The 27,609-nt window shown below is 45.3% G+C and overlaps 1 protein-coding gene across 2 annotated transcripts in view; it reads left to right on the top strand.

The window, feature by feature from the left end:
* KSR1 (kinase suppressor of ras 1) overlaps positions 1-27,609 on the top strand; it is a 67,621-nt gene that overhangs the window by 20,397 nt on the left and 19,615 nt on the right. For both annotated transcript variants that reach the window (XM_066979824.1, XM_066979825.1), the window contains exons 2-4: positions 14,024-14,164; positions 24,411-24,558; positions 26,649-27,120. In XM_066979824.1, coding sequence (XP_066835925.1) covers positions 14,024-14,164; positions 24,411-24,558; positions 26,649-27,120 — 761 coding nt within the window. The remainder of the gene's footprint in view (positions 1-14,023; positions 14,165-24,410; positions 24,559-26,648; positions 27,121-27,609) is intronic.

A 27,609-nucleotide genomic window follows, 5' to 3' on the forward strand; every position in this document is an offset into this window, starting at 1 on the left:
GATGCCATCATACAGTTTCGAGTCTTGCTTAAAATGTCTTGCACTTTCTCACTGAAGCAAGGGAATAGCAGCAATGCCTTCCTGAGCACAGCTGGTAGATGCATGTCCTGAGAAATCAGGTTTTGGCAGGTGCGTTTAACAGCTGAGTAACTGCCTTAAGGACTGATTTAAGAACATCTGCTGAGTAATCAGGAAGAAAGGCAGGCGAGTCCTCGACATTGTGAGTAATGCTATAGCTTCCTACTTTGGGGTGACAGTGCTTGATCCTCTCCCTTTCTGTTATCAATTGACGAAAAGGACTGGCAGGTGGCAGTGCTGTAGAGATGAGATTCAGTGTGCAGGGCTTTTGCAGGCAGACTATGGAAGTGGACTCAGAACATGAAGTGCCAGCCTGCCAACCAGCTTGGGCAGCCGCAGTGCTTGTGTTGGGCTCCCAAACGCCTGTGTTTTAACCAAGGGTAAGGCCCTAATGCCAGCCCAGACAACAGGCAGGACCTAACCCACCACTCTGGGAAATCTGTGAAAATCTCTGATAATTTCAGTATTGTTTGAATCAGGTCGCAGCTGAAAGGCTAGTAATAGTCTGCTGCTCGTTATTTGCACTTCCAAGAGTAAACAGTCTAGTTACATTTATCATTTCCCTTTGCCAAAACACAAGAGAAACGACTATGAAGAGAGGATGAAGGTAGAGGGCTTTTCCTGTTTTAAGGTATTTTGGATTCAGCGGCTGGATGCTAAAGAGACTGCTGATACTTAGGGAATTTGGCATGCTCTGTTGTTTACTCACCAGGTGGTGGCTGAGCGGGGCCAAGTTTTGTATCTGTGGAGGTCCTCAGAACAGCTGAGCTTTGGGAGGAGAGCTCGTGCTCCCATCTTCAAACTACCGCGTAAGCGAAATGTTAGGAGAGCTGCGTGGGCACTGAGCGGTGCCTCTGAGAGAAGCAAGGAACTACCTGCAGCACAGCTGGATCCCTCGGACACTTGTAGGCCTTCGCCGTGTTTCTGACCTTGTTACTCTGGAGGAATGCTGCACAAAGAATTACCCCGGCAGTGTTTTATAGCGCACATAGTGACAGGTGTAGTAGGGTACCAGTGGCATTTGGTGCCTTTCATAGCCCAGGTGTGGTGTGTTGGTTCTCAGAAGCTTCCTGGGGAAGCTCGTATTTAGAGCTATGCCTGTCATGTTCGTGTTCCTCTTGGAAAGATCGAGATGAAATACTGTAAATGAAAGGAGTCTGAGAAAAATGTGAGTGATCTTTGGGTAACTATGAAGTGTTGGTTGGCTGCTGTGGAAAGTCTCAAAGCCTAAGGAATGAATTTGTATCCAGTGCTCAGAATTGTCAGTTCACAGGCAGAAAAATACAACACAGGATCCCTTTGTCTTCCCTCTGCTCCTTAGGAGGGGGATATTTCTGTTACAGAATAGCATGCAGGCTAGTAACAATGGCTTTTTATTTTCTTGTAAGCGGGCATGGTTTTTTCTCCTTTCTGATCACTGTCACTCAGTGGAGTCCTTCCTCTGATGCAGTCATCTGAACAAGAGATTGAGCAGAAATCCTGAACCCAAGAGGCTGCTGAACTTACTCTTCAGTGGATAGTCAGAGGAGATACGTTAAGATGAAAGGGATATAATGAAGCAGATGTCATGTGAAGGGAGTGACAAAGGACTACTATGAAGAATGTTTCCTAAGAAGAATGTAGAGCATGAAAAGTGAAAGATGTAAAAATTGCAAACGCTTTTAGAAAAAGGACCGTGGGCTTGATGATGTGGACCTTTGTCAAAGGTTCCCTCAGTGCAAATCTGAACCTAAACCAGTACAGCATTAGGAAGCTAGAGATTGACTTTTTTAGTATTGGTGTAATTGTGCTAGTGTAACTGGTCCTGTCGACACAGGTGTATCAACCAAAAGTTTATATATATAAACTATATATATATATATATATAAAGCTTATTATATGTAGATACATGAGAGTATATATCCTGTTTCCTGTTCAGGAGGCAAAAGAAGCTCTTTTTCAGAGGTACAGCATTTATACCGAAGTGCCCAGGAAGTGAACTGGTGATTGGGCAGGCAACTGGCATTCTAGGTCCTGAATCTAACAAACAAATGCTTGGGCCTATGGCCTAGGTGAGCACACTAACCCATGAAATTGCCAGCTTTTCAGAATAATGTCCTGGACTTAGAAATTATTGCATTGAACTCAGGGTTCATCACTGGTGGAATAACTGCTGTAACAGAAAATTGCCAGGTGATTCCTATGGACGTCGTTTGTGTTTTCTGTAACTTTTTTTTGGTTTAAGCAGCAGATCTCTTGTTTAGGCCAAGCAGTGATCAGGTGTTATTTTTAATTCTCTTTCAGCTTTGGTTGGTGCTCGTGCATTTTTTTAAGAAACATAATTTATGTCAATGAGGTATTCACATGGAATCAGTGCCGTGTTGCCATCATTGCCCATTCTAAAAGGCTGCGTCAATTTGAACCGCACCAGTTTGTGAGCACATACACATAACTGATTCAGAAACCACAAAAACGAGCTGGAAGAAGCAATTTTAGAGGGCTTCCTAACATGTATTACTTGGTTGTTGTTTTTATATTTTTATTTTTGTCTGTCTTATCCCCAAATAAAGCTGTTTTAAATGATTTCTGAAAGGAAGGGACAAAAGCAAAGACAGTACTTGTATCCTGTAGTACTATCCAGAGCTGCGCAGTGGATGCAGGATGGCTGGGATGTCCTCTGTGCTTTGTAACTCCCGATATTCATCTCAGCACGTCACCTGGTGACTGGGTTGAGATGACTGTGTGCGCGCTCAAGGAAAGCTCAGAAGGTGAGTGCAGAGAAGGAGACCAAGTGTGCAAGTCACTTTAGAGAATTATTGCTACAGGCCAATGATCCGAGGTAGTTTTCTGAATCTTGGAGTGATCAGGAGTTGTGGGTAGAAGTAAGGGCAAGTGTGAGAACTTTCCTGTTCCTAAAGCTTTTTTTTTGATCCGAAATTGGAGAGAAAAGTCAGGCTCATATTTTTCATAAGTTCTGCATAAAAAAAGTGTGGGTGACACACATACACAGTGCTTAAATTCTGATCTTGCACTGGCACACTTCCTTTTATTGTACGTTTAATTCAGAAGTGAAATCTTTTAAATTAAGTTTTCTGTATTACAAAAACATGTTTTGACAACTTTAATCTGTTTCCGTAGAACACTTTCAAAATGGGAAGCTTACCAAAATCACTTTCATGGAAAAGTCCTGGTTTTAACAAACTGCTTTTGACTATATAGTTGTCTTAACAAATGGTCAAAACAAACCGACAACAACAAAACCTTTTTGACTAGGCACAGACACAGATTTGCTGTGTGGAGTTTCTGTGGAAATTCACAACAGTAATGGATGTTGTATCTGGCCTACAAGCACAAGAGGATCCTGAACTTGGAGCTTGTTGTCTCTGCATACGTGTGTGATCATTTTTCAAGTGCCGATTAAAATCTTTCCAGGCTGCTGCATGGTGCCAATAGCTGTTTCAGCATTGTCTGTTGTGTAGCCAGTTGCTGCTTATCAGTCTCTTGAGCATTTTTTCTCACACAACTATTGCTAGGTCAGCAACTACATTTTCCTCCGCTTTTCTAAGTGGACACAACATGGCCTAAATGAAAGCCTTGGTCCAAAGAAGAAAAATTTTTTGTGGGTTGGGAATCCGGCTGGATCCAGGTGTCTCCTGTCTGAATGCTGTATTTGTACCTGAATAATGATTGAAACACCACTTGATTGCTATAGGCGAATGTTAGCCACAGAGCCCCAAAGAGATTTTCGGGCAAAGAAAATGCGAGCAGTGAGGCACAGCAGCTTTCTCACGCAGTGTCTGAACAGAGAAACGTGACCCTAGTCCTTGCCAAAATAGCTCTGTTCTCTCGAGTGGAGAGCTAATCATCCGGAGCATTTTGCAAAGTATCATTGCTTGGAAGAGAAAGGTGAAAAAACCTTGGGGGTTATGGACAGCATCCTGGGCAGTAAACTCTCCATTAAAGGAGCTCATTTCCTTAGAGACCTTTCGAGACAGAACAGTGGGAGCTTTCGGGCTAGCCGTGCAAGGTGCCTTGGTCCCTCGCCGTCTGGTGAGAGCTGGGGGTGCTCAGCACCTTGCAGGATGAGGTGTCCAGTGAGGAGGAAAGGGAAGCGCAGGAATATGACGGGGGCCTAGAATTAGTCATTCCCTTCCTGACCTTTCTGAAGGAAATGCCTGGCTTTATATTTTTTGCTGTAAACTCTACTCCTTTATTTATGCTGGAAATGTACACGTTCACAGGTTGTTGGTTTCTGTATGCCCACCTCCCCCGGTGTCGAATCAAGTACACTCGAGAGTTATTTCTACAGAAGTGTAAGAATGGTTAGTGTTATGTTAAAAATGACAGGGGACATCAGCTTTAAAGGCACTGTGAGTTTTGAGTTTTACAGAGGTCCGTGAGTTGTAACTTCCCCCTCCCCCTGAAGATGACCTGTTGTTTCCTCTTAATTTTAAGAAATGTTTGTAGTCTTTCTCCCTGACGCTTGCTGCTTTCTGGCTGTGGTCATTGTAAAACTGGCAGGGGGTTTGGAGTCGTTGTTTTCTTTAAGGGAGGAGAGAGACAATAGATTTGCCAAGGGGCTGAACAATCACAGGGAGAAGCATAGTATTAGTATTATTTTCAAGCTGCATTCACCGTTGTATAGCTTGACGGGCTACAGCAGATAGGTTGGACAAGGCGTGGTTTATCTCAGTACTTTGGGAAGTCTGTGTCGTATGTGTGGGCACCTCACGACCTCCCTTTCCCCCGGCTCAGCAAGGCAGGGCAGCGCGACGTGTGCTCGGGCAGACCCAGAGGCGAGCCTCGAAGCCCGCACGGCACAGGACCACCGCTGTCAGCCCCATGCGCACGTCCGCAGGGTGCCCGGCCTGCCAGGCCTCACCCGGCAGCCCGCAGGAAATGGGGAGGAGGGCAAGGATCTGGACCTAGGTTTCCCCAGCTGTCAAGAAAGATTTACTCAGGGCTGGTCTTTTCTTGGGGCAGGAGATGGAAGTCTGATTTCTTGAGGCTTTCCAGATTTCTTTCAGAGCCGTTACGACAAGGGTCAGAGTCAGCCACGGGACTGCTCTGCCTTTGAGTTGTACAGGCCCAGAAGTGATCTCCGGAGATCCTTTCTGCTTTCTTGCCAAAGGCATGATTAGCTCTGCCTAGTCCATTTCTTACAGGTATTTGTTATCTTATTGTTAAAGACCTTGGTTGAGGGCCAAGACTCCCTCCCTTCGAAGCCTTGGCTGCTGAGAACCACGGTGACAGTGATGCTGTTCCCAGGTTGTCACCCAGCCTGCGGGAGCTGTTTGAGATCTGGCTGCAGGTGGGCAGGTACAGGATCTGGGACCCTGGGGATGGAACCAAACGAGTGAGAACAGGAGATACTCTGTGTTTGGACAGAATTTTTGTGTGTGGCACGATAAAACCATAAGCCTTCTGAGTGGCACATACGCTAATTTCAAGAGTGGATGGGAAACCTTAACAGGTCTTCAGGTTAGTTTGGGGTAATGATATCCTTCAGTATCCCCTTTTTGCAGGGGAGGGGTTGTTCTTCCTGTGCTCCATATGGAAATACAGTTCAGCCTAATGAAGCATGGCTGAGCTAAAGTGGTTAGGTGGGTGCTGGAAAGAAGTGGGAGCTGAGGGAAGGTTGAGCTGCAGATCTGATGTGGCAGCAAGCAGGCTTGTGCTCAGCAAACAGCAAGTACAGTTCTTAGTCTTGCGGAGCACTCCTAATCGTTCTGCTGCAGTTGCATCGGGTTATAGAGGAAGGGGGAGGGCTTTCATTTTTAGTGTGCACTGGGTGTGAAACCTTTGGTATTTGAATAGAGGACTGTGCCTGGGGCTGCATTAGGTTCATATGCCTCCCTGGGGTGAAATCTGTGAAGAAAATTGTGTTATGTACAGGCAACCGCTCAATTGTGCAGTGTCGTCCTCCCACTCCCACCTGTAGCCAGGGAGGCCTCAGCTGTGCCTTTGCAGCTCTTGGTTGCTGGGACTGTGGAAAAAGAAAGGAGGGGAGAGGAGAGAGGGTGGTACGTGGCCTCCAAGTGACCCAGAAATGATGCTGTCTGCATCATCTGACAAAGCAGAAATAACATACTGTAGTGTTTGGGCGGTGGGTATTGTGTCAGCCTCGGGCGTGACTGAAGGTTCAAAGGAAAATCCATCCATCTGGTGTTTCATCTCTCCCTATTCCTCTACCTCTCTGTGCTTTTATTTACTCATTTTTCTTAGGCTTTTTTTTGTTCCCTGAGTGTACCTTGTGCATACACTTTTCTGCTGGCTTGCGCTGGGTCCTGTTTTGCTGGGTTTGTTTAGCAATGCATTGAGAAACTACTTCCTTTTCTTTTATAAGCAAAACCAAAAGTCCTTAAGCCAGGCCAGGTACCCGGGTTCTGCAGCAGCAGGAGGCGGTCCAATGTTCCTGCTCTGTAAATGCTGCAAGTAAGGCTGGCATGGAGACTCCAAGCACAGATCCTCAGCTGATGTAAATCACCACAGCTTCCTCGCCGCAGCATGGTGTGACTGTAGAGCTGCAGTCACTCAGCGCTTACTCCTGTCCTTGCCATCATTCCTATTCCCTCTGCTTTTTGGAAGCCCCACAGCAGTTACTGCTGCCATGCTCTAGCGGTTAGGGCAGAGGACTGAAAGATGGGTGTTTCATGGCCTGTTTCTAAAACTGCTCCTTGACTTTGTGCAGATTGTTTTTAATCAAACCATCTTTAATCCTTCTTGTGAGTGTGTTAATGTTGGTTTTGGCATTCAAAACAGTAGCACTGTTCCTGCAGGCTTTTTTCAAAGGGGGCTGTGCTTGTGGTCCAGCACAGCAGGAACTTATATACCCAGTGCCTCTGATTGCACTTCTGTAATCAGTAAAGACGTGGATAAGAGACAGACACCAAGAAGTAAGTGGTCTGGCTGCTGTGGTAGCAGAGCTAGAATGAGGACCTGGCCTCTCGGACAGGAGTGCTGCTCACCCCGCCACGCTTCCGTGCTGAACGAGTCAGCTGGGTGCGAGGGAACGTGAGTTCCCCTGACTGCAGGTCCACGTCTGACATGTACATGCGTTCCTTTTCTCAGGTATCATCTCAAATAAATAAATGATTCTGCTACCAGTTCTTTCTTTGTAATGTTTTATCTGCGAGCTTGGCCTTCCGCCTATATGTCTGGTGAAGATACATGACAAAATATTATCCTTTAGTGTATTTGGTTTTGTTGTTCTTGAGGGCAAAATCATGTGGGTGAGAAATTGAGTGACCTCGTTTTGTAGGATATAAACAATTCCTGAAATGTTTTTTTTTCCATCTCTTCTTCTTATTTTGTTGTGTGTTTTGCTCCTGTGCAGCTCTTGTGCTAGCCTTGAAAAGAGCTGTTTGAAATCCATGCTGGATTTGAAGCAGCTTTGAGGTTTGTAAGATCCTAGGAGTCACCAGCTGAATCCTGCATCATCTGAGTGCTCCTAAGGAAAGCACAGATGGGAAGGATGGTTTTCTCTGCAGTCGAACAAAATTTTCTATGAACAGGTCTGGATCAGTTTTCACTGCAAAATGAACATATGTCATGTGAAAAGGCTATAGACTTTACTTCTACAAAGTACAGTTTTTACACTCTACTTCACCAGGCAGATGTGGTTAAGCCAGTCAAAAGTAGGCATTGTTTTAGTTCTCCCTATACTAGAAAGGGAACAGTCCATATTCCTATACTCACGACAAGCTACTCCACTGAACTCAAAGGGGAAATGAGGACCTCTGAGACTTCGGTTGCTGCTTGGTGATACCATGATCAGATGACGGTAAGAATTGAGATAGCCAGGAGGCATTCAAATGAGTCAGCTGCTTGAGGCAAGTTCACTGAAGGTGAACTGCTGCTTGGCATCCCCTCTCTGTTACTCTGGCGTGCAGGTGTCTCCTTAGCTTTGTTGTGATCGCCTGCGCTGGGGCCGTTCCGAGGAGGGGAGCATGAGGCAGTGCGGACGGTGGCAGCGGTGTCCCACAAGTGCCGGCCAGATCCCTTCATCACGGCTGCCGTTCCAGGCCAGTCAGCACGGGGTAGGTTTGTTGGGTCAGCCGCCTGCACGGGGCTGTGCTGAGTGAGCTCTTGTTCACGTCACAGGTTCTTCCCCAGCTTTCATACCTCAAAATAAGCAGCCTTCATACAACATAGCTTGCTCTATAAAAACGAAGTACTGGTTCTTTCAGTTCCTTGGATCGACTCGGTTGCACCTTTTTTCTCTTTCAGTTGGGGTGACTTTGAAAAAGGTGTCCTGAAGTACACTCACAGCGCAGCTGGTCTCTGGATGATTGTAGAGATCTCTATCAGTTTCTCACATGGTTTCTGAGCAAGGCTTCTGAGACAAATTTGGCAAGTCAGATTCTGACCTTTTTATGTTCTCTTCAGTGCTCAGGTTGCTCAAGATTTTTTTTTTTTTTTGGTCTGACTTAGGGTTTGTCTGTGTAATGGCACTGGGGAAAATAGGTAAGAGTCAGGTAAAGGTGTGAAGTGAATCCACTTTCACTGGATGCCTTAAGATGACTCACTTTATTTCCCCCAGCGTCCACACACAGATAAACCCCGAGATCAGAAATTTTGTCTTCTGCTTCAGAAGGTAGAAGTGCAGAACCTCCCTACTGTATGAGACACCGATCCCCAGGTGTGATGCCCTGCTGCAGCAGCTGCTGTCTGCCACTTCAGAGAGCGCGCCTTTGCCCTCTGGGTCCTGTTCTTGGCAGGAGGTTAACAGAGGAGTTCTTTCCTGGTTAACTCCTGCCTGAAGGAATACAGGTGATTTGCATTTCTCTTAGCCACATTTAAGAGCCGGGTCATCTGTTTTCAGCCACCAGCTTGTTAAATTGCAAGGCAGTAAGTGGTTGTGGGCTTGGAAGTATTGGTGGAAGCTCATATTAACTGTCCTTTCAAGTGCTGCCAGACTCCGTGAGATTTCATCGCCTGGGACAGGAGAAGCATGACATGCTTTAGAAAATGTCCTTGATTTGTTGATTAAATAATGTCAATTGTCTATCTTAAATGTTGCAAAAAAAATCTTCTAAACGTTGCGTAAGTTTCAAGTCGCCTAGAGAAGTTATAGGCATCGGTGAGGAGAACATGATAGGTATTGTGAAAACATGAAAACATTTTCTCAACAAACTGTTGATATTCTGAAGGAATCTTGGCTGGTACTTTGGTATAGCAGAGTCCCTAGCAGAGTACCTTTGAGTGTCCCAAGTTTCTTTAATGTGTAATTTTTAGCTCTACAGATGCCATTGCTTTCATGTGCCATGTCTGCAGCAGTACAACTGAAGAACTTGTGTGTGTGTGCGCCCGTCTATGGCTATGTGTTTGGTTTTGTTTTTGTTTTGTTCCTATTCCATGACACTTCCAACTATTGACTTGAGGTCATGAACACAGGCAAACTTGTATCTCAAGAGATCTGACTGTTTATTTCGTATAAATAGATAAAAATTCAAGCTTGGCATATTTTTCCTAAACATCTTGGGCCTGATTCTCAGATATGCTGTAAATGGACATTCATTTAAAAATAACAAAAAAAGATAAAAACAAAAACAAAAACCAACCTGTCAGGAGGAGATAAATGTGCATCCAGGACCACACCTTGGAAGAAGTGTAATTCTCATGGCAAATGAGAACGGGGTATCCTGGCCGTCAGCTGCAGGCTGCTGCCGAGGGCAGGAGGGATCTGATGGAGCACGCCCTGTAACCAGCCACGTACCCCAGCGCTCCGTGTCCTGTCTCTGCTCTGGTTCTTCCCCACCTCTGTGGGTTAGGGGCAGTTGGAATATCACTGCCTCTGTTGTGGGATTTGCCATTTGTGATGAGTAGGACGTGCTGTTTGGCAAGCAAGCAGTGAATAAGTTACTATTGGCTTTATCTCTCTGTCTAGTTCGTGGTTGGAGACCTGCATGTTGTTTGTGGGTTTTTATGTGCGTCACTGAACCCAGAAGTTTTATTATGTTCTCAGAAAAGGGTTTTGCAACAGCTCAGCTATTAAAGCCAAACCATGTAGTCGAGTTAAAAGTCTGGGCAGGAAATAACAAAATGAAACCCATCCTAGGGGAGAAGCGTGGTGCACGTAGGGTGGGAAGAGAGTGCAAATATACTATTTATAGGAATGGGGGAAAACAATTCTGGACTCACAGAGTAAATGTGAAGGAGTTGTCATGGGAAAACCAGACTTGGCAATCTGAGACACTCAGCTCTGTGCTGTCAGACCACTTTTCCATTTTTGAGGATTACGTTTTTGGTTTATCCCAGTGAAGAAGGAAACTTTCAACACTGAAATCTGTGTAGCACAGAGCACCTTCCTGCAGTGTCCTTCTAGTTTATGCCATGGATGAACCTTGTCAAATGAAAATATTTGAAGCCATCTTTTTTAAGCAGTGTTAAAATAATTGAAGATGGTGCCTGCTCCAGGCAGTTTGTGCAGGCAGAGCCCCGTGCAGGATGGGAGAGAAGATGGATTATTTAATTTGCTCCCAGTCACACAGCAGGTCAGTGGCAGAGCTGGGAGGGGAGTCCAACTCCCCAGAGTCAAGGTCCAGTCTCTTACTCTTTAAACGTGATGTTCTGGTGTTACGCTGAAATTGGCGAGGAAAGCTTTTGTGGGGGATGCGAGAAAAGTGACTGTGCCTCAAGAATATGCTTCCTTTAGGCAGCATGCTGTCCTCGTGATACTGCAGAGATTGCAATAAGATAATGTGGGTTCGTATATTTTTTTGGATAATTTCTTTGACTTAATTTGTGATTTTTGTTTTATAAATAGGTGTTAAGTCCATCCTGCCTTCCATCATGGTTTTTGGAATGAATTCCCACACCTCTTCTTACCCCAGTCAGTGCTTGCAGTTCCCGGCTTTATGCTGGGTCATGTGCAACTTTTAAGCGTTTGCATATCATTAGTGCTACATATAACTAAATATGGCGCTCTAGCTTTAGAGACCATGCTGATAGCTCATACTTCTTCGAGGAAGACAAATCTTGCCTGATGCAAGGTCCTACACTAAAACACCAGATCACAATCAGACTGAGGAGCCAAGCTTCTACTTTTACACATAGGCCTGTTGTGGCTGGCACTGACAGTCCAAAATCCCTGCTCAAGCAACCTTTCCCGAGGTGCTCAGCAACCTTGAGATTTGGCCAGGAATGGGGAAGGGGTGAGGTGACCTGCGGGAAGAAGCAGTAACATAAAACAGCTCCCCGGGAATTCTGCATACTGCGGCTTGCAGACGCGCAGCTGACTTGTTTGCCTTTGGCTGGATTTTGTGGTTGCAGTTTGTATATCAAAGTGCATATAGTCATTGAACCTTACTTGGAATGGCCTCCAGAAAAGAGAATGCTTGGGTGATTTCTGTCTTCCCTCTCCTCTCCATGACATGTCTATTGCACAGACGGGAAGCCGCGCTCTTTTTTATTTATGTAGGCTGACTTTTGGCATACTGGGGGCTACTGCGTAGTCCTCAAACTTCCTGCAAGCTCCTCTCTGACCCTTATTAGGAGACCTTCCCTCTGTATCCATACCAGTTCTTCTTTGTTCCTATTGCCTCCGTTCCTACATGGTGCCATTTGTTAACCTGACTTCTAGCCCATGGGCTGCCAAGATCCCCTCTTCTTCCCGAAGGGCAAGGTGTGCTCCCCTCACTTCTGCTGTCAGGGCTCTGCTTATTCTGCTCCTGTCTTTACCCGCAGCTAAGTCCTCCTTCTCATCCTAATCTCTTCTGCCCCAATATCTTCTGAAGGAAGGAGTTAGGATGCAAACATGGTACGTTTGGAGGCAATAAGAGCAGGACCAAGTATCTTGAGTAGAATGAGACCCTACAGATGAGAATGCCGGTTGGTCTTGCTAACATGTGTGCACGCACGCAATATGCACAGCCTTGTTTTTAATTGCTACGGAGGTCTGCAAAGTCACACCATGTCTAATGCGGGCCAGCCGGCTGTAGCCTGTCAGAGTGTGTATGACACAAAGCCAAAGTGTGAGGTGGGGGAAAAGTACAATGAGCAGCAGACAAAAAATGAAACCAAGCAGCTAGCAGGAAAATACCACGAACCGCATCTCCAGGCGCACTTCTCACCTGACTGAAGATCGGAGAGCTCACCGGGAGGTGAAAATACCTATGACAGTGAGAAAGCAGAAGGTCACAACTTAGCCAGGCAAGACATCCTGCGTGCCCCTCGGCTGCACTGAGCTCGCTCTGCAGGAGCAGGGCACGCGCGTTGCAGGGACGTCCGAACTCGGGGCTGCGCTCCCCTGACGGTGCGGCTGTGTAGGAGGGTGCAGCTGGCAGCGAGCCTGAGAGCAGGTACATGCAGACCGAGCAGCAGCAGTGTTTAGAAGTCACATTGGTCCGCTGGCACATGGCACTATTGAGGGAGCGAGCTAACTTGTCCCTGCTTGGTGTGGCAGTGCCTGGCTGCCCGTAGCCCACCAGCAGCCCCTGTGGGCTGGGCCGCGCTGCCACGTGGGGACTGACCGGGGAAAGCAGGCAAGGGGTGGAAAAAAGGAAGTGCTATCATCCCCTTTTTAACAAAAAGGGGTACTGAGAAAGATTGAATGGGATTTCCAAGGTAATTTCTGTTTGGTCTTATGCTTCAAAGCCGTGTGAGGAAGTCAGGGTTAAAAGGTTCCCCCTGGTTTTGGCTGGGTGGCCAGGCTAAATGCAGGGCAGTGGCCGTGTCTTCTAGGACACAGCACTTCTTTTGTTGCACAACTGCCTCACCTCAGAGTGGCATTGCTTTGCATTTCTCTGTTTGCTGCATGAAGAGTTTGAATCACTTACTTTTGTTTGTATCAATCCACTTTTTGATAAACCTTGTACTTCATGGCACTGCTGTCTGAACTCAGAAGTGCGATAGTTGCTGGTAGTCGGATTGCTCGTAAAACCCTGAGGTGAGTTTACAGGAAAACATAAGCTAGAAATCTGTTATTAACAGCTGATTCCAGTGCGAGACCACATGGATCAACCCCATGATTATATGTTTGCAGGACTGGATCACAACAAAGAAGTCAAGAGGGAAAAAAGGAATTTTCGCCTCTCAGTAAAACAAGTATAGGTGGGGAGGGGAAGTGGGCTTAACTCAAGAGCCAAATCCCCTTTCTGAGGTAGTTAATCCTGTTGCCTGGGGTTTTGGCTCCAAGATTTCAGGGATGTGTCCTGTACTTTACTGCTGATCGGGTTCTCAGATCTTCTCACATGCCTGTCATCAGCCTGTGCATCCAAGAGTATCTCCTGCCATGCTGTCGGTATACTGCCAAACTGAGGAGCAGGCCAAAAGCAGCATTCTCCATATGGGGGTCATTTAGCTGAGATCAAGTGCGATATCCATTTTCCATCTCATTTCTTACACATCCTTTGTCTGGGAAAGGAGGAAATGAGCTAATTGTCTTTCCCCCGTGTAACTTTGTGCATGCAAGTCATGTGTAGCATTGTTCAGGTACATAGGCCAAAACATTTTGAGCAGAAACTGAAGAGGAGAGAGATTATAGTGGACAAAGAATATATTTGTTTTTTTTTCCTTTTCATTTGTAGTCTGATCTTGTCTCAAATGTTATATTTTGTTGACTAAGGACATGTTTTGGTTTATAAATCACGGATCAGCTAACTTGCTTTGAGGCATTGTTTTGTTAGGAAGGTTTTGAAGCTGAAGTCTGCCCCATGGGAATGTGTGACATAGTCAGAAATCTTCTGAGAGTATTTTCTTTTTGATAAGTAAACATAAAGCACAAATTATGTTCCTTCTTGTTTTATTTTTCTGTGCCTGGCATGACAGTTTCTGTGTAGTACATTAGGCATGAGATTGGTGACAGAAGTTTTGGAATAAAACTTAATTTCTTGTTCTTTTAAGATCATTTAAGAGCCCCAGTCACAAAGCAGCATCTCTGTTGACTAGGTACTGTACAAGCATTGCCTATGAAGGTGACAACATATCCCAGGAAACTTAACTGTTTGTTTCTGGATCCCAACAGGTGAAACTAATCGACTACATCCACAGACAACGGCAGTGTAAGCTGAGTGTGCCCCTGAACGACAGGACAGCAGAGCTCAACAGCTACCCAAGATTCAATGACTGGTTAGACATTGTCAACGTGAGGAAAGAAGTTGTACAGGTAAGGGGAAGACAACCATCAGCACAGAGCCTTCCTGCCCTTTCACAGCTGACACATCTGACAGCTGCCTGCTGGGTTTGAGTTAGTTTCCTGAACTTTCAGGCAAGGTGGGAGTGTGTGGGTACCCACGGGGACCTTTGGTGGAAAGGGTGCTTCCGTCTCTCCCTGGAGCAGAGATCACCCAGTGGGAATGCTGAAATCCCTTTGTCCTCCTCAGAGTTAGTAGGGATCTTCTCATAACAGCATTTGAAGCAAAGCCTCACATCTACTATTCAGTATGAGACAGAGGTCCTGTGGTATCATCACCTTCTCTCCTGCCTGCTAAATCCAAGAATGACACCATGACTTACTCAATAGTTTTTATATAATAATGATGTACTGCGCTATTTTCTATGTCCAGTACTAGCAGAAAGAAGACCTAGAGTACACTGATATACTCAACAAATGAACGAAAATGTCAAGTTGTTAAAGCTTAGAGTTTTATTGTTTCTAAAAGCATATAAGCCACAATTATAAATCAGTGAATATCCAAAGACAGCCACTAGCACTGCATCCCTCTAAACTCAGACTGACAGAAGAGTTCTGAAACATAGGCTCTCACAGTGCTCAGACTGAAAAACAAAGTAGGCTGCAAGCCAGTATCCTCAGTAACGGGCAGGTGTGAAGCTGTGGTTTGGATTTGATAAGGAGTCTTTACTCAGAAACATATATATATATATATGTTTTTTCATTACACAAACACCCGCTCCCGTGAGTAAAGTCTGGTTCAAACTGATACCTAAGAACATCGCATCAGTGTAAAAGAATGGAATGAATAACTCTGCTGCGGTGGCCAGCATCAGCTGTTCATGCTCACAGGCCGTGGCTGCTTCTGATATTTACAGATTCCTTATCGCTTAATTCTTAACATGTAGATTTCTAGAAGCCTCTTTACTGCAGAGTAATCTGACACTTTTGCTGGAATCAGAAATGACAAGTCAGTGCCCCTAGCTGTTGTCTGGACACATTTTTTTTAGAGCCTGAGATCCTGGCTATGTTTAGATGATAACTAGGACTTCCAGTATTGCAGGGAACTGGCATCAGATTGTTCCCTTGGCTTCGCTCCGTGCATGATTTATCCATGATGTTCTGTACTGGGAACAATTCAGTTCAGTGTAACGTTAATGGCAATAGAAGTAGAGCTTGGTCTCCTGGTGGCTTAACAAAGCAGAAAAGGCTTTTTTCCACTTTTTTTTTTTTTTGACATTTTTGGCTCTGCAGGCCAGATCACAGCATTCTCACTCAATTTTCTTTGATCCTCACACAAGCAAAGACTTTCTTTACAGGCAGATTCCTGATGAAGTCAAAGTCTGAATGAGAAATTCAGCAGGTTTCTATGGAAGTTATTCCAGATTGGTCAAGATGTAACTGAACGGGTTCTGGTGAAATAGGATGAGTTCAGGACTGAGCTGTTCTTTTTATTTACTACTATTCATTTTGAACATGATGCTTTATAATGGATATTGCCTTCCAGCCCAGCAAGGGTTTGGATAGCACAGCTGAAGGTGCAGCAGTGACAATGAGAGAACAGAAAAACAGCCTGTTGCTGTGGCCAAACTGCCAGGCTCACAACTGTTGTTGGTTTCTAGGGTTACTGGAATTGCTTGAGCCTAAAAGAATGTCTTTGTAGCTCTTTTTGAAGTCTTTTGTGATGCCTGTATAACTGGGGGTAGGGAAGAGATGAAGAGGAGGAGTGGAGCAGGGGGAACGGAGGTGGACAATTCAAGTCTGCCACATCTGGTATTTTCAGGAATCACAAAATACCAGATTTCATTTTCACACTGTCAAGACTGCCCTTCCCTATGTGCGGTCACCAAAGAATGTGAGCAAATTTGATTTTGGTCCAAGTCAGGAGAGATCATTTTCCAACTGTTTCTTGTTTTTATTTGTGCTCTCTTATTACCATCTCCTAAGCAATGACCAAGGTAATGAACTATGTTCCTTCTGTTCCCTGGTTCTAAAATATGGGGTGCATGAAGCATCTCCTGAAATTGCTCCATGATCACAAATGTGGGGCTATTTTGTGGAAGTTCTGCATCCATTTCATGCAGCTGCAGAGAGCTTCTGTAGCATTTAGATTAGCCAAGCAGGAGAACTGCAACACGGTCTTAAAAATGATTTTTGAGAAACTGAAATATCTGGGCTAATAATAATAAAAAAAAAATGCTCCAAAGAGCAATTGGATTTGTAGCTCTGGAAGTGTTCTTTGTTGTTGTTTGTGTGTGTGTGTTCTGTTACTGCACTGCTTAGAAAACAGCCCTGCAGCCACAGTTGGTGTTGGTGGCGTGGACAATAGCAGCGTGTTTGTCCATGATGATGTCCTTCAAAAGTGTTACAGGTACCATGGGATTGTTCATGCTGTTGCTTAGATTTCATATAGCATGTGAACCGTATTTCGGCTGAATGACTTGAAAATGGCAGTCGCTGACAGGAGGAGCTTTAACAGGTTAGCCCTTACGAGCTATTAAATGGCTGCCTTAGCCTTATGTACGCTGCCTGCGCCGTGACTGGGGAGCCTTGGAAGAGGTGGCTGAGCGGGTCAGACGGCAAATGGGGATACCTGGGTCCCGCACCTGGTGCTGCTGCTGCTCTACATAGTGCACTGGGGAGTGACTTAACATCTCGAAGATACTGTTAGCTTGTCTGTAAAACTGAAATAATCATACTGAGTTTCCTTCTTAATGCTTCCAAAAAGCCCTACGGGGGGAGGAAAACCTCACATGAGTTGTAACCACCTTTTCACATTAGGCACGTAGTCCTCTCTTCTCTGAGAATTTAGGCTCTGAAACTGACTGGAGAAGTTGCCAGCACCCGTAGAGTCTTGTACAACGTGTCCCCTCGGTGATCCTCAGGCCTCCAGCTGCGGCAAGGCCCTGCCATGGCCACCTCGGCTCGAGACGCACAGCACGGGAGGTGTGCGCAGGTGAAGGGCTTTCCTGTGGCCCACTGCTTGTCAAGGCCAAATCAGGAGAGAGGCCTGAGTTCATGGTTGTTTTTTGTTTGTTTGTTTTTGGCTTTTTGAAATGGTTTTGACTCCCTTCGCACTTCTACTGTTGCTGGAGACATTGCGAGATTGTGCTAATCTGTGACATAACACCTTTGGAAAACAGCCTAATTGCAAGCAGTTTTTTTAGCTCAACAGCTAGAGAAACAATGCTCTTGTTCTCCCTCCCCCTTTTCCCTCCCCTTTCTGTCCCCCCCGGCCCTCTCCCAAATAAAGCTGCCGCGCAGGGAAGCACAGAAGCTCCCAGGCTCTCCGTCAGAAATAGAGCACCGGCTCTAATTTAGAATATCTGCTGACTCCTCTCGTCCAGACTGAACCTATTTTTGCCTAGTGACTTGCTGTAGACATTGTGAAGCTTGAAAGCTCTTGCTGTTAAAATTGCTGTCTTCTTGTTGGGCTCCTTTCTTTTTTTGAAAACCTATATTTAAAACGAGAATAATGACTGCTTGTAAAATCCTTTAGTTCTGGAAGGGATTATAGTAATAACAATGCACTGTTTATGGCACTGGGCGACAGCTAAAACTCCTGTGAACATGGACAACAGTCAGCGAGTCACGCTGCGCCGAGTGAAAGGGCTGTTCTGTGTGGACCTAGCAAACTTGGAGGTAGGTGGTGAATACAAGCTTCGACTTTGTGATCCTGTTTGCTCTCTGTGAATACACGATTTGGAGGGGTAAGGAAAATTTGAACCCCCACCCCAACTCATGCTATTTCTGTTTCTTTGTTAGTGTGCCTCTAATCAGTTGCCAGACAGATTTTTATCATAGGAAACAGTGGCTAGTGTGGAGCAGACTCTGCTGTGGAGCTGGCCGAATATTGTTCTGTAATTTTCTTTTTAAGTATTTTTCTAGGAAATGCTGGAATCCTTGGCTTTGGCTAGAAATTCTGGAGATGGATTAGCACTATGTGTGTGTAAATTACTACCAAAAACGGCGCATGGCTAAATATTGTGGATTGAAACCGGGGAAAGAGATGTTTGAGCTGAAAATTAGAAAATGTGGAACAAGGAAACATATGGAGAGGTATACTTAAGCTATGTAGTCGTCCTCAGTGGGTGAAAGTTGCTCTGTAAGTGTACCTAGGAAAATACACCGTTCTGGATTGTCATGCTCCCCTTGAGAGCTGGAGTCAGGAATTGAGAAGGAGGTGGAAGGAGAAGACAATGTGAACAGAGCACTGTCCCCACTCAGGCTGATTGAAAGAGCTTCTTGCAGAGTTACTTACTGGTTTCTGGGCTTGGGATGTATCTACCAAAAAATACATTTAAAAAAAAAAAAAAGGATTTTTTTAATCTCCACTGGCTTATTTTCTTCAGTGCAGAAAAAAATCTTCTCTACCCATGTTCTTTCCAGAAACTTCAGTATTCTGTTTGTTCCCACAGATAATTTGCCATCGTCCTAAAAAGCAATTTAGGAACATAGTCATCTCCTTATCATCTTCTGGAACGTGTCCGAACCAGCCCTGCTCACCATGTCGCAGGGGTTCCAGTCAATCAAGTTCGGAAAGCTGTTTTTAGTGTAGATAACTGTCGTGCACAGGGAGGGGCAAATCCTGGCCTCGTGATCGCTGGCTGCAAGCAGAGCTCTGCCACCACGGCGGCCGTGTGGGAGCCGACGGAACAATGCGCTCTTGTCGGGTTCTGGCTTACAGCCGTTCTGCTGGGGAAAGTATCAGACTCCCAGTGTGTAGGGGGGTTTTGTAATAACTCCTGTTTGCGTGTGAAACTTGCCTTGCCCCACATTTACCGTTTCTGCGAAAGACCCACTTTCTTGTAATTAAGTAGAGATGCTGGTAGATCATGGCAGATGGTTTGGCTTGGTTGGAGTGTGATCTAGCTTGTAGCAGATTATGCCGATCACTGATGTTACAGGAACAACAGGAACTTGTTGTTCCTGCACCTATAACTCCATCACCGTGTTCAGCTGAGGGCCCATCCCCAGTATGAGCAGATAGTCTGTGCTACTGCCGGGCTCGCTTGCCCTGCCGTGGGAGCCAGGCTCCCCGTGCAGACCTGGTCACCGTGCGCCGTGTGTCGCACGACGTCAGTGTGAGGCTCACACTGCAGCCGCCACGTCTGCCTTCCCTCAGAAAAGCAGCAGCTACCCTGTCAAAGAGCACCCCACCTCTTGTGTGAGCTGAAACAGTGATGATGTTATGCAAAACCATAGCCTGTGTATACTCAAAACTTAATGCAAGCTAGAAATTTAATGTGAGAGGCTTTCCAGAATGCCTATAAAATCTCCAGAGACCTAATAATAGAACAATTTTTCAGTACCTACTTCACCGGACACCAGAAAAACAGAGCAAGATGTTCTTAAGAGCATCCTTACACGCTTTGCTTAGAGCTATCAGTGGGAATTTAAGCACCTTATGTAATGGGCTTTCCCTCCTAGCATCTGCTGCTTTAGGGGAGGATGACTGGTGAGGGAACGTATTGATTTAAGAGGCAGCACTTCAGGCCTCGTCAGCTGTCTGGCTTTATAGGAAGAGCCATGTCTACTAGGTTGAGGGGCAGGTCAGACTGATTTTTCCAAGTGCTAGCAGCAGCATTAGCTCTGTAGGCTTATCTGCAGGGAAGAAAGAGTCTTTACCAAAAATACCTCATCCACTGTGTTAGATATCAGCTTTTTTGCCATGTTTCAAGGATTTAAGTTGGACAGTAGACAAGATTAAAGACCTCCTTACACTATCTTGAACTCTTCACCCTTGCTAATTTAGAATAGGTTGGGTGGCCTCTTGGACACTCTGGTTTGCTTTTCTCCCTTTTAAACATGCACACTGTGAAGTGCACAGTCTGTGTGTCTGACAAGCAGGCAGGCTTTGTAGAAAAGTCCTCTCACCTGCTGTAGAGAGGGCTGATTTCCTGGTTTGGGCTGAGCGGTGTGTGGTGAGTAAGGCTTCAGGTTTTGCTGTTGCCACTTCTAGGTGCGGAAAGATTGAAAGCAGGTTCTATCTCCTGCCTTTTTTTTTTTTTCTCTCAGTTTGGCCCTATTAGAGTAGCATGTGAATGTCTCACAGCTTGACATGTCATTCTGTAGTCGAGGCAAGTGTGCTGAGGGAGATGGTACCTCTATCGGCCCTAAAGCAAGCCTGTAAGCTGCATGGTTGTTTTTTTTTTTTAAAGATGCATTTTTTTAAAGCTGCAGCACCCATGAAGAGGCAGGTGGAGACCCACATTTCTCTGTTGGACACACATTGGTCCTCAGTGCTGCAGATGGGCAGCGACTGCTTTCCAGGTGCCCAGAATTGCCTTGCACCAAGGGGGCTGGAGCCCACCTCCCAGGGCCTCCTCCCTCCCAGCTCACCCGCTCAGCCAGGGCACTGGCACCGATCGGCTCTGTTGTAAGATCCGTCTTGAACCAGTGACCCTCATCATTTTCACAGAGGCTGAGGGGGCTAACACAGAGATAAATTATATAAGGCCAATCTTGCAGGGCTCAGGTTGACCAGTTTTATATTAAGCCACCGTATGTGTGCAGCACATGAGTGGCTCTTTAATGAAAGCCTCTTACTTCCCCTCCCTCCCCCTCTTCAAAAGCTTATTTCTTTTGTCGCGTGTCATGGGGACTGGCAGCAGGTTCAGAAAGTCTGAGCTCCCAGCTCAAGGTCATTGGGATTGTTTAACTATAATCTCCTTTTCTGTGCTTATACTTTCCTACAACTTGCTGGTCTGTTTTTCCAAAATTAAACTATCAAGCAAAAGAGTAAATTGGGCTTTATATGCTGGCCCAGGACAGGGACAAGCCAGCAGCAGGCTGGGCTGTTCGCCGGGGTGTGTGTCTGTGTGAAACTGCCTGGGACAGGGAGCAACGTGGGCAGCGCAGAGCCAGGGCTGCCGGTGACTGGTGACTGCTCGTGGCCACGCGTTGGGCTGCAGGGCACAGACCTGCTGAGGAAGTGAAACCAGGCAGCTCGGGGTGATCGAGTTCAAGCCCTCCCTAGTGGTTGTGTACTGCAGATGAGTAAGGGAAAGGGAAAAAAATGCCCCGACACTTCAAAGAAGATCAATAGTTTGGATTGTTTTGTTTTTCAAAAATTGATCTTAATTTTTTTCTGTACAACTAGGAAGGCTTGGAAACTAAAGTGAAAGCTGGAGATTCCTTGTTGCAGGGGGTTGATCTTTAAAAAAGAAAAGCACTAAACGCTGTCAGATTTGCAAGAATGGGCAATCCTGGAGTTTAACCATGAAGCTGCACTGGGACAAAAATGTCAAGTTCTCTGTGCCAGTAAATGTCAATTGTGCTCCTCTGGGAAGGAGAGAAGGGCCTGTGAGGCTCTGAACGACGCTGTGCAGGACCACGGCCACTCCATGAATATTGCAGCCACCCCTCCCCACCACCCTCCCACATCTGTAGTGCTTGTGACAACAATTCTGTGCTTGTGAGTTGTCCCTTGGGCGTGAGTGCTGTGCTCAGAAAGCCAGGAGCTAAGCCGAGATGCCATTCCACATACCTCTTACAGCAGGGAATGGGAATTCCCCAGTTAAGCCTTGTAGATACTTGCACAACCAGGAGAGCTAATTTGGGGTAAGTAAAAATAGTCAGCTCCTCCTCATTGATACAACTTGAAGTTCACTTTCAATATGTACTCAGTTTTTTCAGTATAAAGGCCTAAAGGGCCATTCCTTACTCCGTTGACGACTAACTGCATGGGTGTAAGGCTCTTGTCACAGGTGCTGTAGCACAGGTCCTAGGTAACTCCTGTACTTTGCCCTTCTTGGGGAAGGAGAGCAGACAAAACCTGACTGCATCACGGCTACTTGAGTGGACACAGGCTTGCAGAACAAACTGACTTCCTTCTTTCTTCTACCCTCCATGTGTTTAAAGCATATATAAAGTTGGGATTTGCTTTCCTGTGATTTCTAAACTGGGCAGAGAGAACCCTTTTCAGTATCTGATGCCACACTTGCTTTTACAAAGCATTGAGGCTCACCTGTCATTTGTGGCAGTCCAAACACCACCAGCTGCTGAGCCTCGATACCCGGTGCCAGCCGTTAACCCGAGCGTTAGCGCTGCAGGTCAGCGGTGCTCGGCGGTGCTGGGGCCTGCCACAGAGCCGTGCTGAGGAAGTCGGATCCCCAGGGGGCATCCAGCCCACCTGGCCCTGCTCGCGTCTGCTCGTGCAGGCTGTTGAAGCCTGGGCTAGGGACCGGGCTATGAAGGAAGTGCTCTGCTTTCCTGGGGAAATCGTAGTCTCTTTCACTTTACTGATTGACTTGCTAATAGCTCTAATAAGTTACTGGTTACTTTTGTGTCGTGCAAAGGATGGGGAAGTGAGGTGATGCTGGGTAACGTGACTTGGTAGTTTATACTGGGATCTGGCATGACACGGTTACTTAAAACAGTGGCTGGGTAATCTAGGTTGTTTTCTTAGCAGGGAGTGGTGGCAGTGAGGAAATGTTTCAAGATAACACAGGAATGCCATTGCTGTAGTCCCGTGTAAAAGACTGTAAAAGCATGACAGGGGCTAAATCTTTTTTTGTAAGAGACACTGGCTTTCTCTTATGCTTGGTGGAAGCATTAGCTTCTTTGCTTTAGAGCTTGGGGTACCCATGGTGGTGTAGAAAGCTTTCTCCCCGCTGTGTTCGTGCCATGGCTGTCTGCCCCCGTAACTCTCCCTTTCAGAGCGGCGTGTGGCCGGTGCCCTGCATTGCAGAACTGGCCTTGTGATGCAGCTGAACAAAGATGCCTCTGTGGACTGCTCCTCTGCGTGCAGGGGGCTGGAATTCAGAGGGTGCTGGGGAAGTAACTAAGAGTCAGGCTTTGTTTAATGCTGTTGTCATTAGCCCAGTTTGGATGGGGCATTTTGGGAACAAACCTGTGCTGGCTTCCTGCTGGAATATTTGAGCTGTGGATTTTAGGGCAATTAGTTCAAACCTAAGATGTTTAACATTGAGATGCCTAAAGTAGGGCAGGTAACCTTTATCTCTTAGCCACTTTAGAATGTGGCGTGATTAGCTAAGTGCTCTCAGTACAACAATTTGAGCATTTCAGAACGTTCAGACCAGTTACCTGTATTAAAGCAATGGAAGCAGTTCTGATTCATCGCTTAATTTTAGGAACCAGACTAACTTCTATCTTTAGCCTGGAGTAAGAAAGATGTGATCTTGAAAAGACATTCAAATTTGGTTTGTAGTTTTTTAGGGTTTGAAGGGTTGGTGGGTGGGTTAAGTATCTAGAGGATTTCAAGCTTTTTGTTGTCAAACAGATACACTTAAGTTTCCTGTTTAAATAAAAATTGAAATATTGTTACGTATCGTGATTCCAGGAGTTGAAATGAAGCTTTTAGGAAAGAGGCCAAATATTGTGAAATTTGTGATCTCATTGTGAGAGTAGGCAGCAGTGAGGTTTGTTTAGGCAAAACGTTCAGGGAAATTCCTGGGTATCTGCACTGAGTATCCTGGTTTTGTTTGTTAACCACAATTGCTGCAGACTTACAGTGGAAACATTTGATGGAAGAGAGAGGCAATACAGCTCAGTTTTGTAAGGAAACATCGGATGATTTCATGCTTTCCAGTTCCCTGTATCATTTGTGTCTGCCTGATTTAAACCTTATTATTTTGGGGGCGTTAGCATATTAAGGGGTACAATGAGCTCTGCACAAATATCATTCTAAGCAAGGTATCGGTAAGGCTGGTCCTCTAGTGAAGGAAAAATTACTCAAGGAAGAGGTCACTATCTCTGTGTCAGAACATTATTTTTGTTAATGAAAAAAAAGCCATTTTCCACACTGCTTGTACTTTTCATTTCCTTGCCAAAAAGCCAAATAACTTTGTCTGAAAAGTTTTCAGGTTTTTGCTTGCTTTGTTTTTGATGAAAAAGATGAACTTCAGTTGGTAGCTTTTCAAAAATACTGAGTGAAAACTTTCCACAAGGGGAGGAAAGAATATTTCAATCAGCTGTAATCCTAACTTCAATACTGGAGACGGACAATAACATCCTAATAATGCAGAGCACACTCAGGCACACGCCTGGTCTCTTATGGTGTAGAGAGAAGAGAGAGCAGCTTTAGAGCGCTGCTGCTGCGTGATCACTACTGACCCAGAGGTCCTTAAGAGAAATGCACTACGAAACGAGTAAATCATGAGCCAGACCTGGTAGTAAGACAGTGGCACTACTTTTCATCAGAAAAACAAATGACGGTCTTATTTAGATATGTATATTAAAAAATGTGCATTGATTTTTATTTTTTCCTCCCCCGCAGAGAATACCAGAGGAACTAACCTTAGATGCCTTACTCGAAATGAATGAGTCAAAGGTGAAAGAAACAATGAAGAGATGTGGTGCCAGAGATGAAGAGTGCTCCAGACTCAATGGGGCACTGAGCTGCTTAAGGAAGGTGACTGAATCAGGTATAGACTGCCTTTTTTGTTCTGTGGAATTAGTTTCTCAGCAACCCAGATCACATCCTGCTTCCTTTTATGTAAGACAATCTGCAGAAACCTTTGGGTCTTTGGGTATATGCTGTAACCAGTGTCAGGTTGTGGTTCTTGGATGAAATTGCAGTGATCAAACACATCTAGAGCTATGGAACGGATTTGTTTTTGACATCATGTTCAGCTATGGAAATAAAGGTACGTGGAAATACCCTCTCCGACTCAATAGAAACTATGATTATTCCCTCTGTGTTCAGAGTTGAGTTTGATGCTCCGGTTGTCCTCCATCATTCAGTATCCTTGACCTAATGATTGCAAACAGATTTCCTTTAGGTAATCCCCTCCCCAGATACTGCCAGCTCGGAGAGAAGGTCCAATTCTGTTTGGTGTGATGTAGCTCAGAAGCCTGAGTATTTTTCAGCTCAATGCTTTGCAAGAGCAGAACATTCCTCTGACAGCCCTTTATCACCGCATAGCTTGTAGTCTGCCAGTTGATTCACTTCTCTTTAAAACCCTTGCTTCCTGCTATTTTTCTGCTGGAGTTGATAGAATCATTAGCCAAATAGCAGTAGCAGATGTAAGAGCTAGAAAGAACCTTGATTTACATTGAAATTATGTATAGAAGGGTACTGTGTAATTAGGAATGTGTGTTCAGTGTGCAAGTTGATCTGACCAAGTTATTTAAGAACAGACAAACACAAGACTCCCAGATTTCTGTTTCACCGTCTTCCCCTGTCACCTGTCCCAGGCTACTTTGAAAGCACTGTGAATTCGGTTGGTATGAGAGCGTTTCTCACAGCATACTGGTACCAGTGTGCATCAGATCTTTCTTTGTAACAGTTATCACTCTGTCACTGAAAGGTGTTGTTTCCTGTTGGTATTATGACAGTTCATACCATTCGCGAATCATAAAGATTAGTTAATGGAAAAGCCAACAAACAGCTCAGTTCCATATTTCCTTTTTTCTAATCTTTCTTATCCTGCATTGTCAAATATTTCCCATCCATACTGTGACAAAAACAGCCATTGTTCAGAAGGCATGACATCCACTCATACAGAAATGGCATCTAGCCCAAATTTTAGTATACTTGTATTAACGTTCCTCTCTTTTCATTAAAAAAAAAGTGCGTTTTGAGAGAGAGGTTTTTTTTTTTTTAATCCCAGGTATATGATCTTTTTTTCAAACACCTAGCGGTCAATAGGACATCCGGGCTTGAAGTTTTGACTTCTTGCCTTGATTTAAGATATTAAAGACATACATAAATTAAGCCAGAGAGTTATTCTGCTGAGTTCTGCCCGTGAAATTATCCCAATAATCTATGCCTTCATGCTTTGCCGCCTGCAGGCCTCTGTGCTTGTTTTTGCCATTTATACCTAGAATTGGTCTGTGAGCTGTACTGGACTATTCTGAATTACAATGGCAAGCACTGCAGAAGGCAGGGCTGAGCTCCACCAGCGATCCAGCAGGTTGCAATGGTTCCTTTTTGTCCATCTGTAGGTCCCTGGTAAAATTCTAGCTAATAGTCAGGGCAAACACGCCAATTCTGTGCTGAGTGCTGCTGCTGCCTGTAACTGAACAGCAGTGCCTCGGTATTCCAGCTGTCAGGTAAGTTCTGCCAGTGGTTACACGCCAGAGAGAGAGTTGGCCAAATGAGTATTAGGAACATCTCAATACCCTTTTTTTCAATCTAACAGCTTTTCTCAGTTTCAGTGTTATTTGGCAGTTCTGTTATCTAACAGAAAATGGTTTCCTCTCTTTCCCAGAAGCCAATCTGAAAGATGTCAGGGTGCTAGGTTGGATGTACAGATTTGTGTAAGCAGGTTGGTACCAAATCCAAATAGGTTTGTAGTGGGATGCGGGTGTCTGTTTCATGCAGGTATGTATATCCCACGTTCTTCAGTGGTGCCCCAATCTGTTAAAACTCAGCCCATCTTACAACATAAGACCTCCTTTAAGCTTTGAGATACAGTTAGGAAACAGCTGCTCATAGTTTAAAGTCACTGTATACATTTACCAGCTTTTTTATTTTTATTCCAAAACTAACATTGCTGTGGTTGCTGGACAGGTGGGGAGTTAAAAGACGATGTGCTGATCAATCTTCCTGAGGCACGCCGAGAGAACAGCGCTACAAACACGACCGAGTCCCCTGGCTCCTCTGCACCCGCACGGACTCACGCTGCACTGAACCTTCCCAAGGGCAATAGCCAGCAGGCACGGTCTGTGTCAGTGTCTACAATCACGTCTTCAGATTCTCTCTCCTCCAGTCACGGACCTTCAATCTATGCAGATAACCTCCTGGACCCTTTTGCCTTCCCTGCACACAGTGGAAGGTTAACACCAAGGACTCCTCATAGCATCACCATCACTCCCCCAACCACGCCTCAAGCGAAGAGGCGACATAAGTTGAAGCCACCACGGACTCCTCCTCCTCCTTGCCGGAAGGTTTTTCAACTGCTACCTAACTTTCCAGCCCTCACAAGGAGCAAGTCCCACGAATCACAGTTGGGAAACAGGATAGATGATGTTCCCCCAATAAAGTAAGTGTGATACTTCCTTCCCCACAGGCATTGCTGGGCTGTATTCATCCCAAAGGGCATTCAGTGCTGCAGGTGTGATGCTGTGTAAAAGATCTGGTGTCCAGTTACCTGACTGCAGTTTCACTGTGGTCTTACAATCTGTATCAGTGGGATATTCTAAGATAACCAAAAAACCATCTTAACTGTACTTTATTTGAAATTTCACCTGCTGGGGAGGTTGGGATGACTGCTGCTATTAAAGGGCCCTGCCAAATATCCTCAGGTATCTAATAGCTAATTCCACATCCTATCATTCTTTTTTGACCTTAAATGTTCCTCACAGTTCAGGTGGCTAGTGTCCTTTTATGTTTTATCTTAAGATGTGTTTTAGCTGCTAGTGTGAGCTTTAAAACATCTGTCTATATGACAACTATACCTCCACAAAAAGACAAATGGTCTTAGGCTATATATTAATATACATATATATATTTTTTTTTGGACTGATCCAGG

This window comes from Anser cygnoides, chromosome 18 (assembly GCF_040182565.1).
Source record: "Anser cygnoides isolate HZ-2024a breed goose chromosome 18, Taihu_goose_T2T_genome, whole genome shotgun sequence".
Classification (NCBI taxonomy): Eukaryota; Metazoa; Chordata; class Aves; order Anseriformes; family Anatidae; genus Anser; species Anser cygnoides.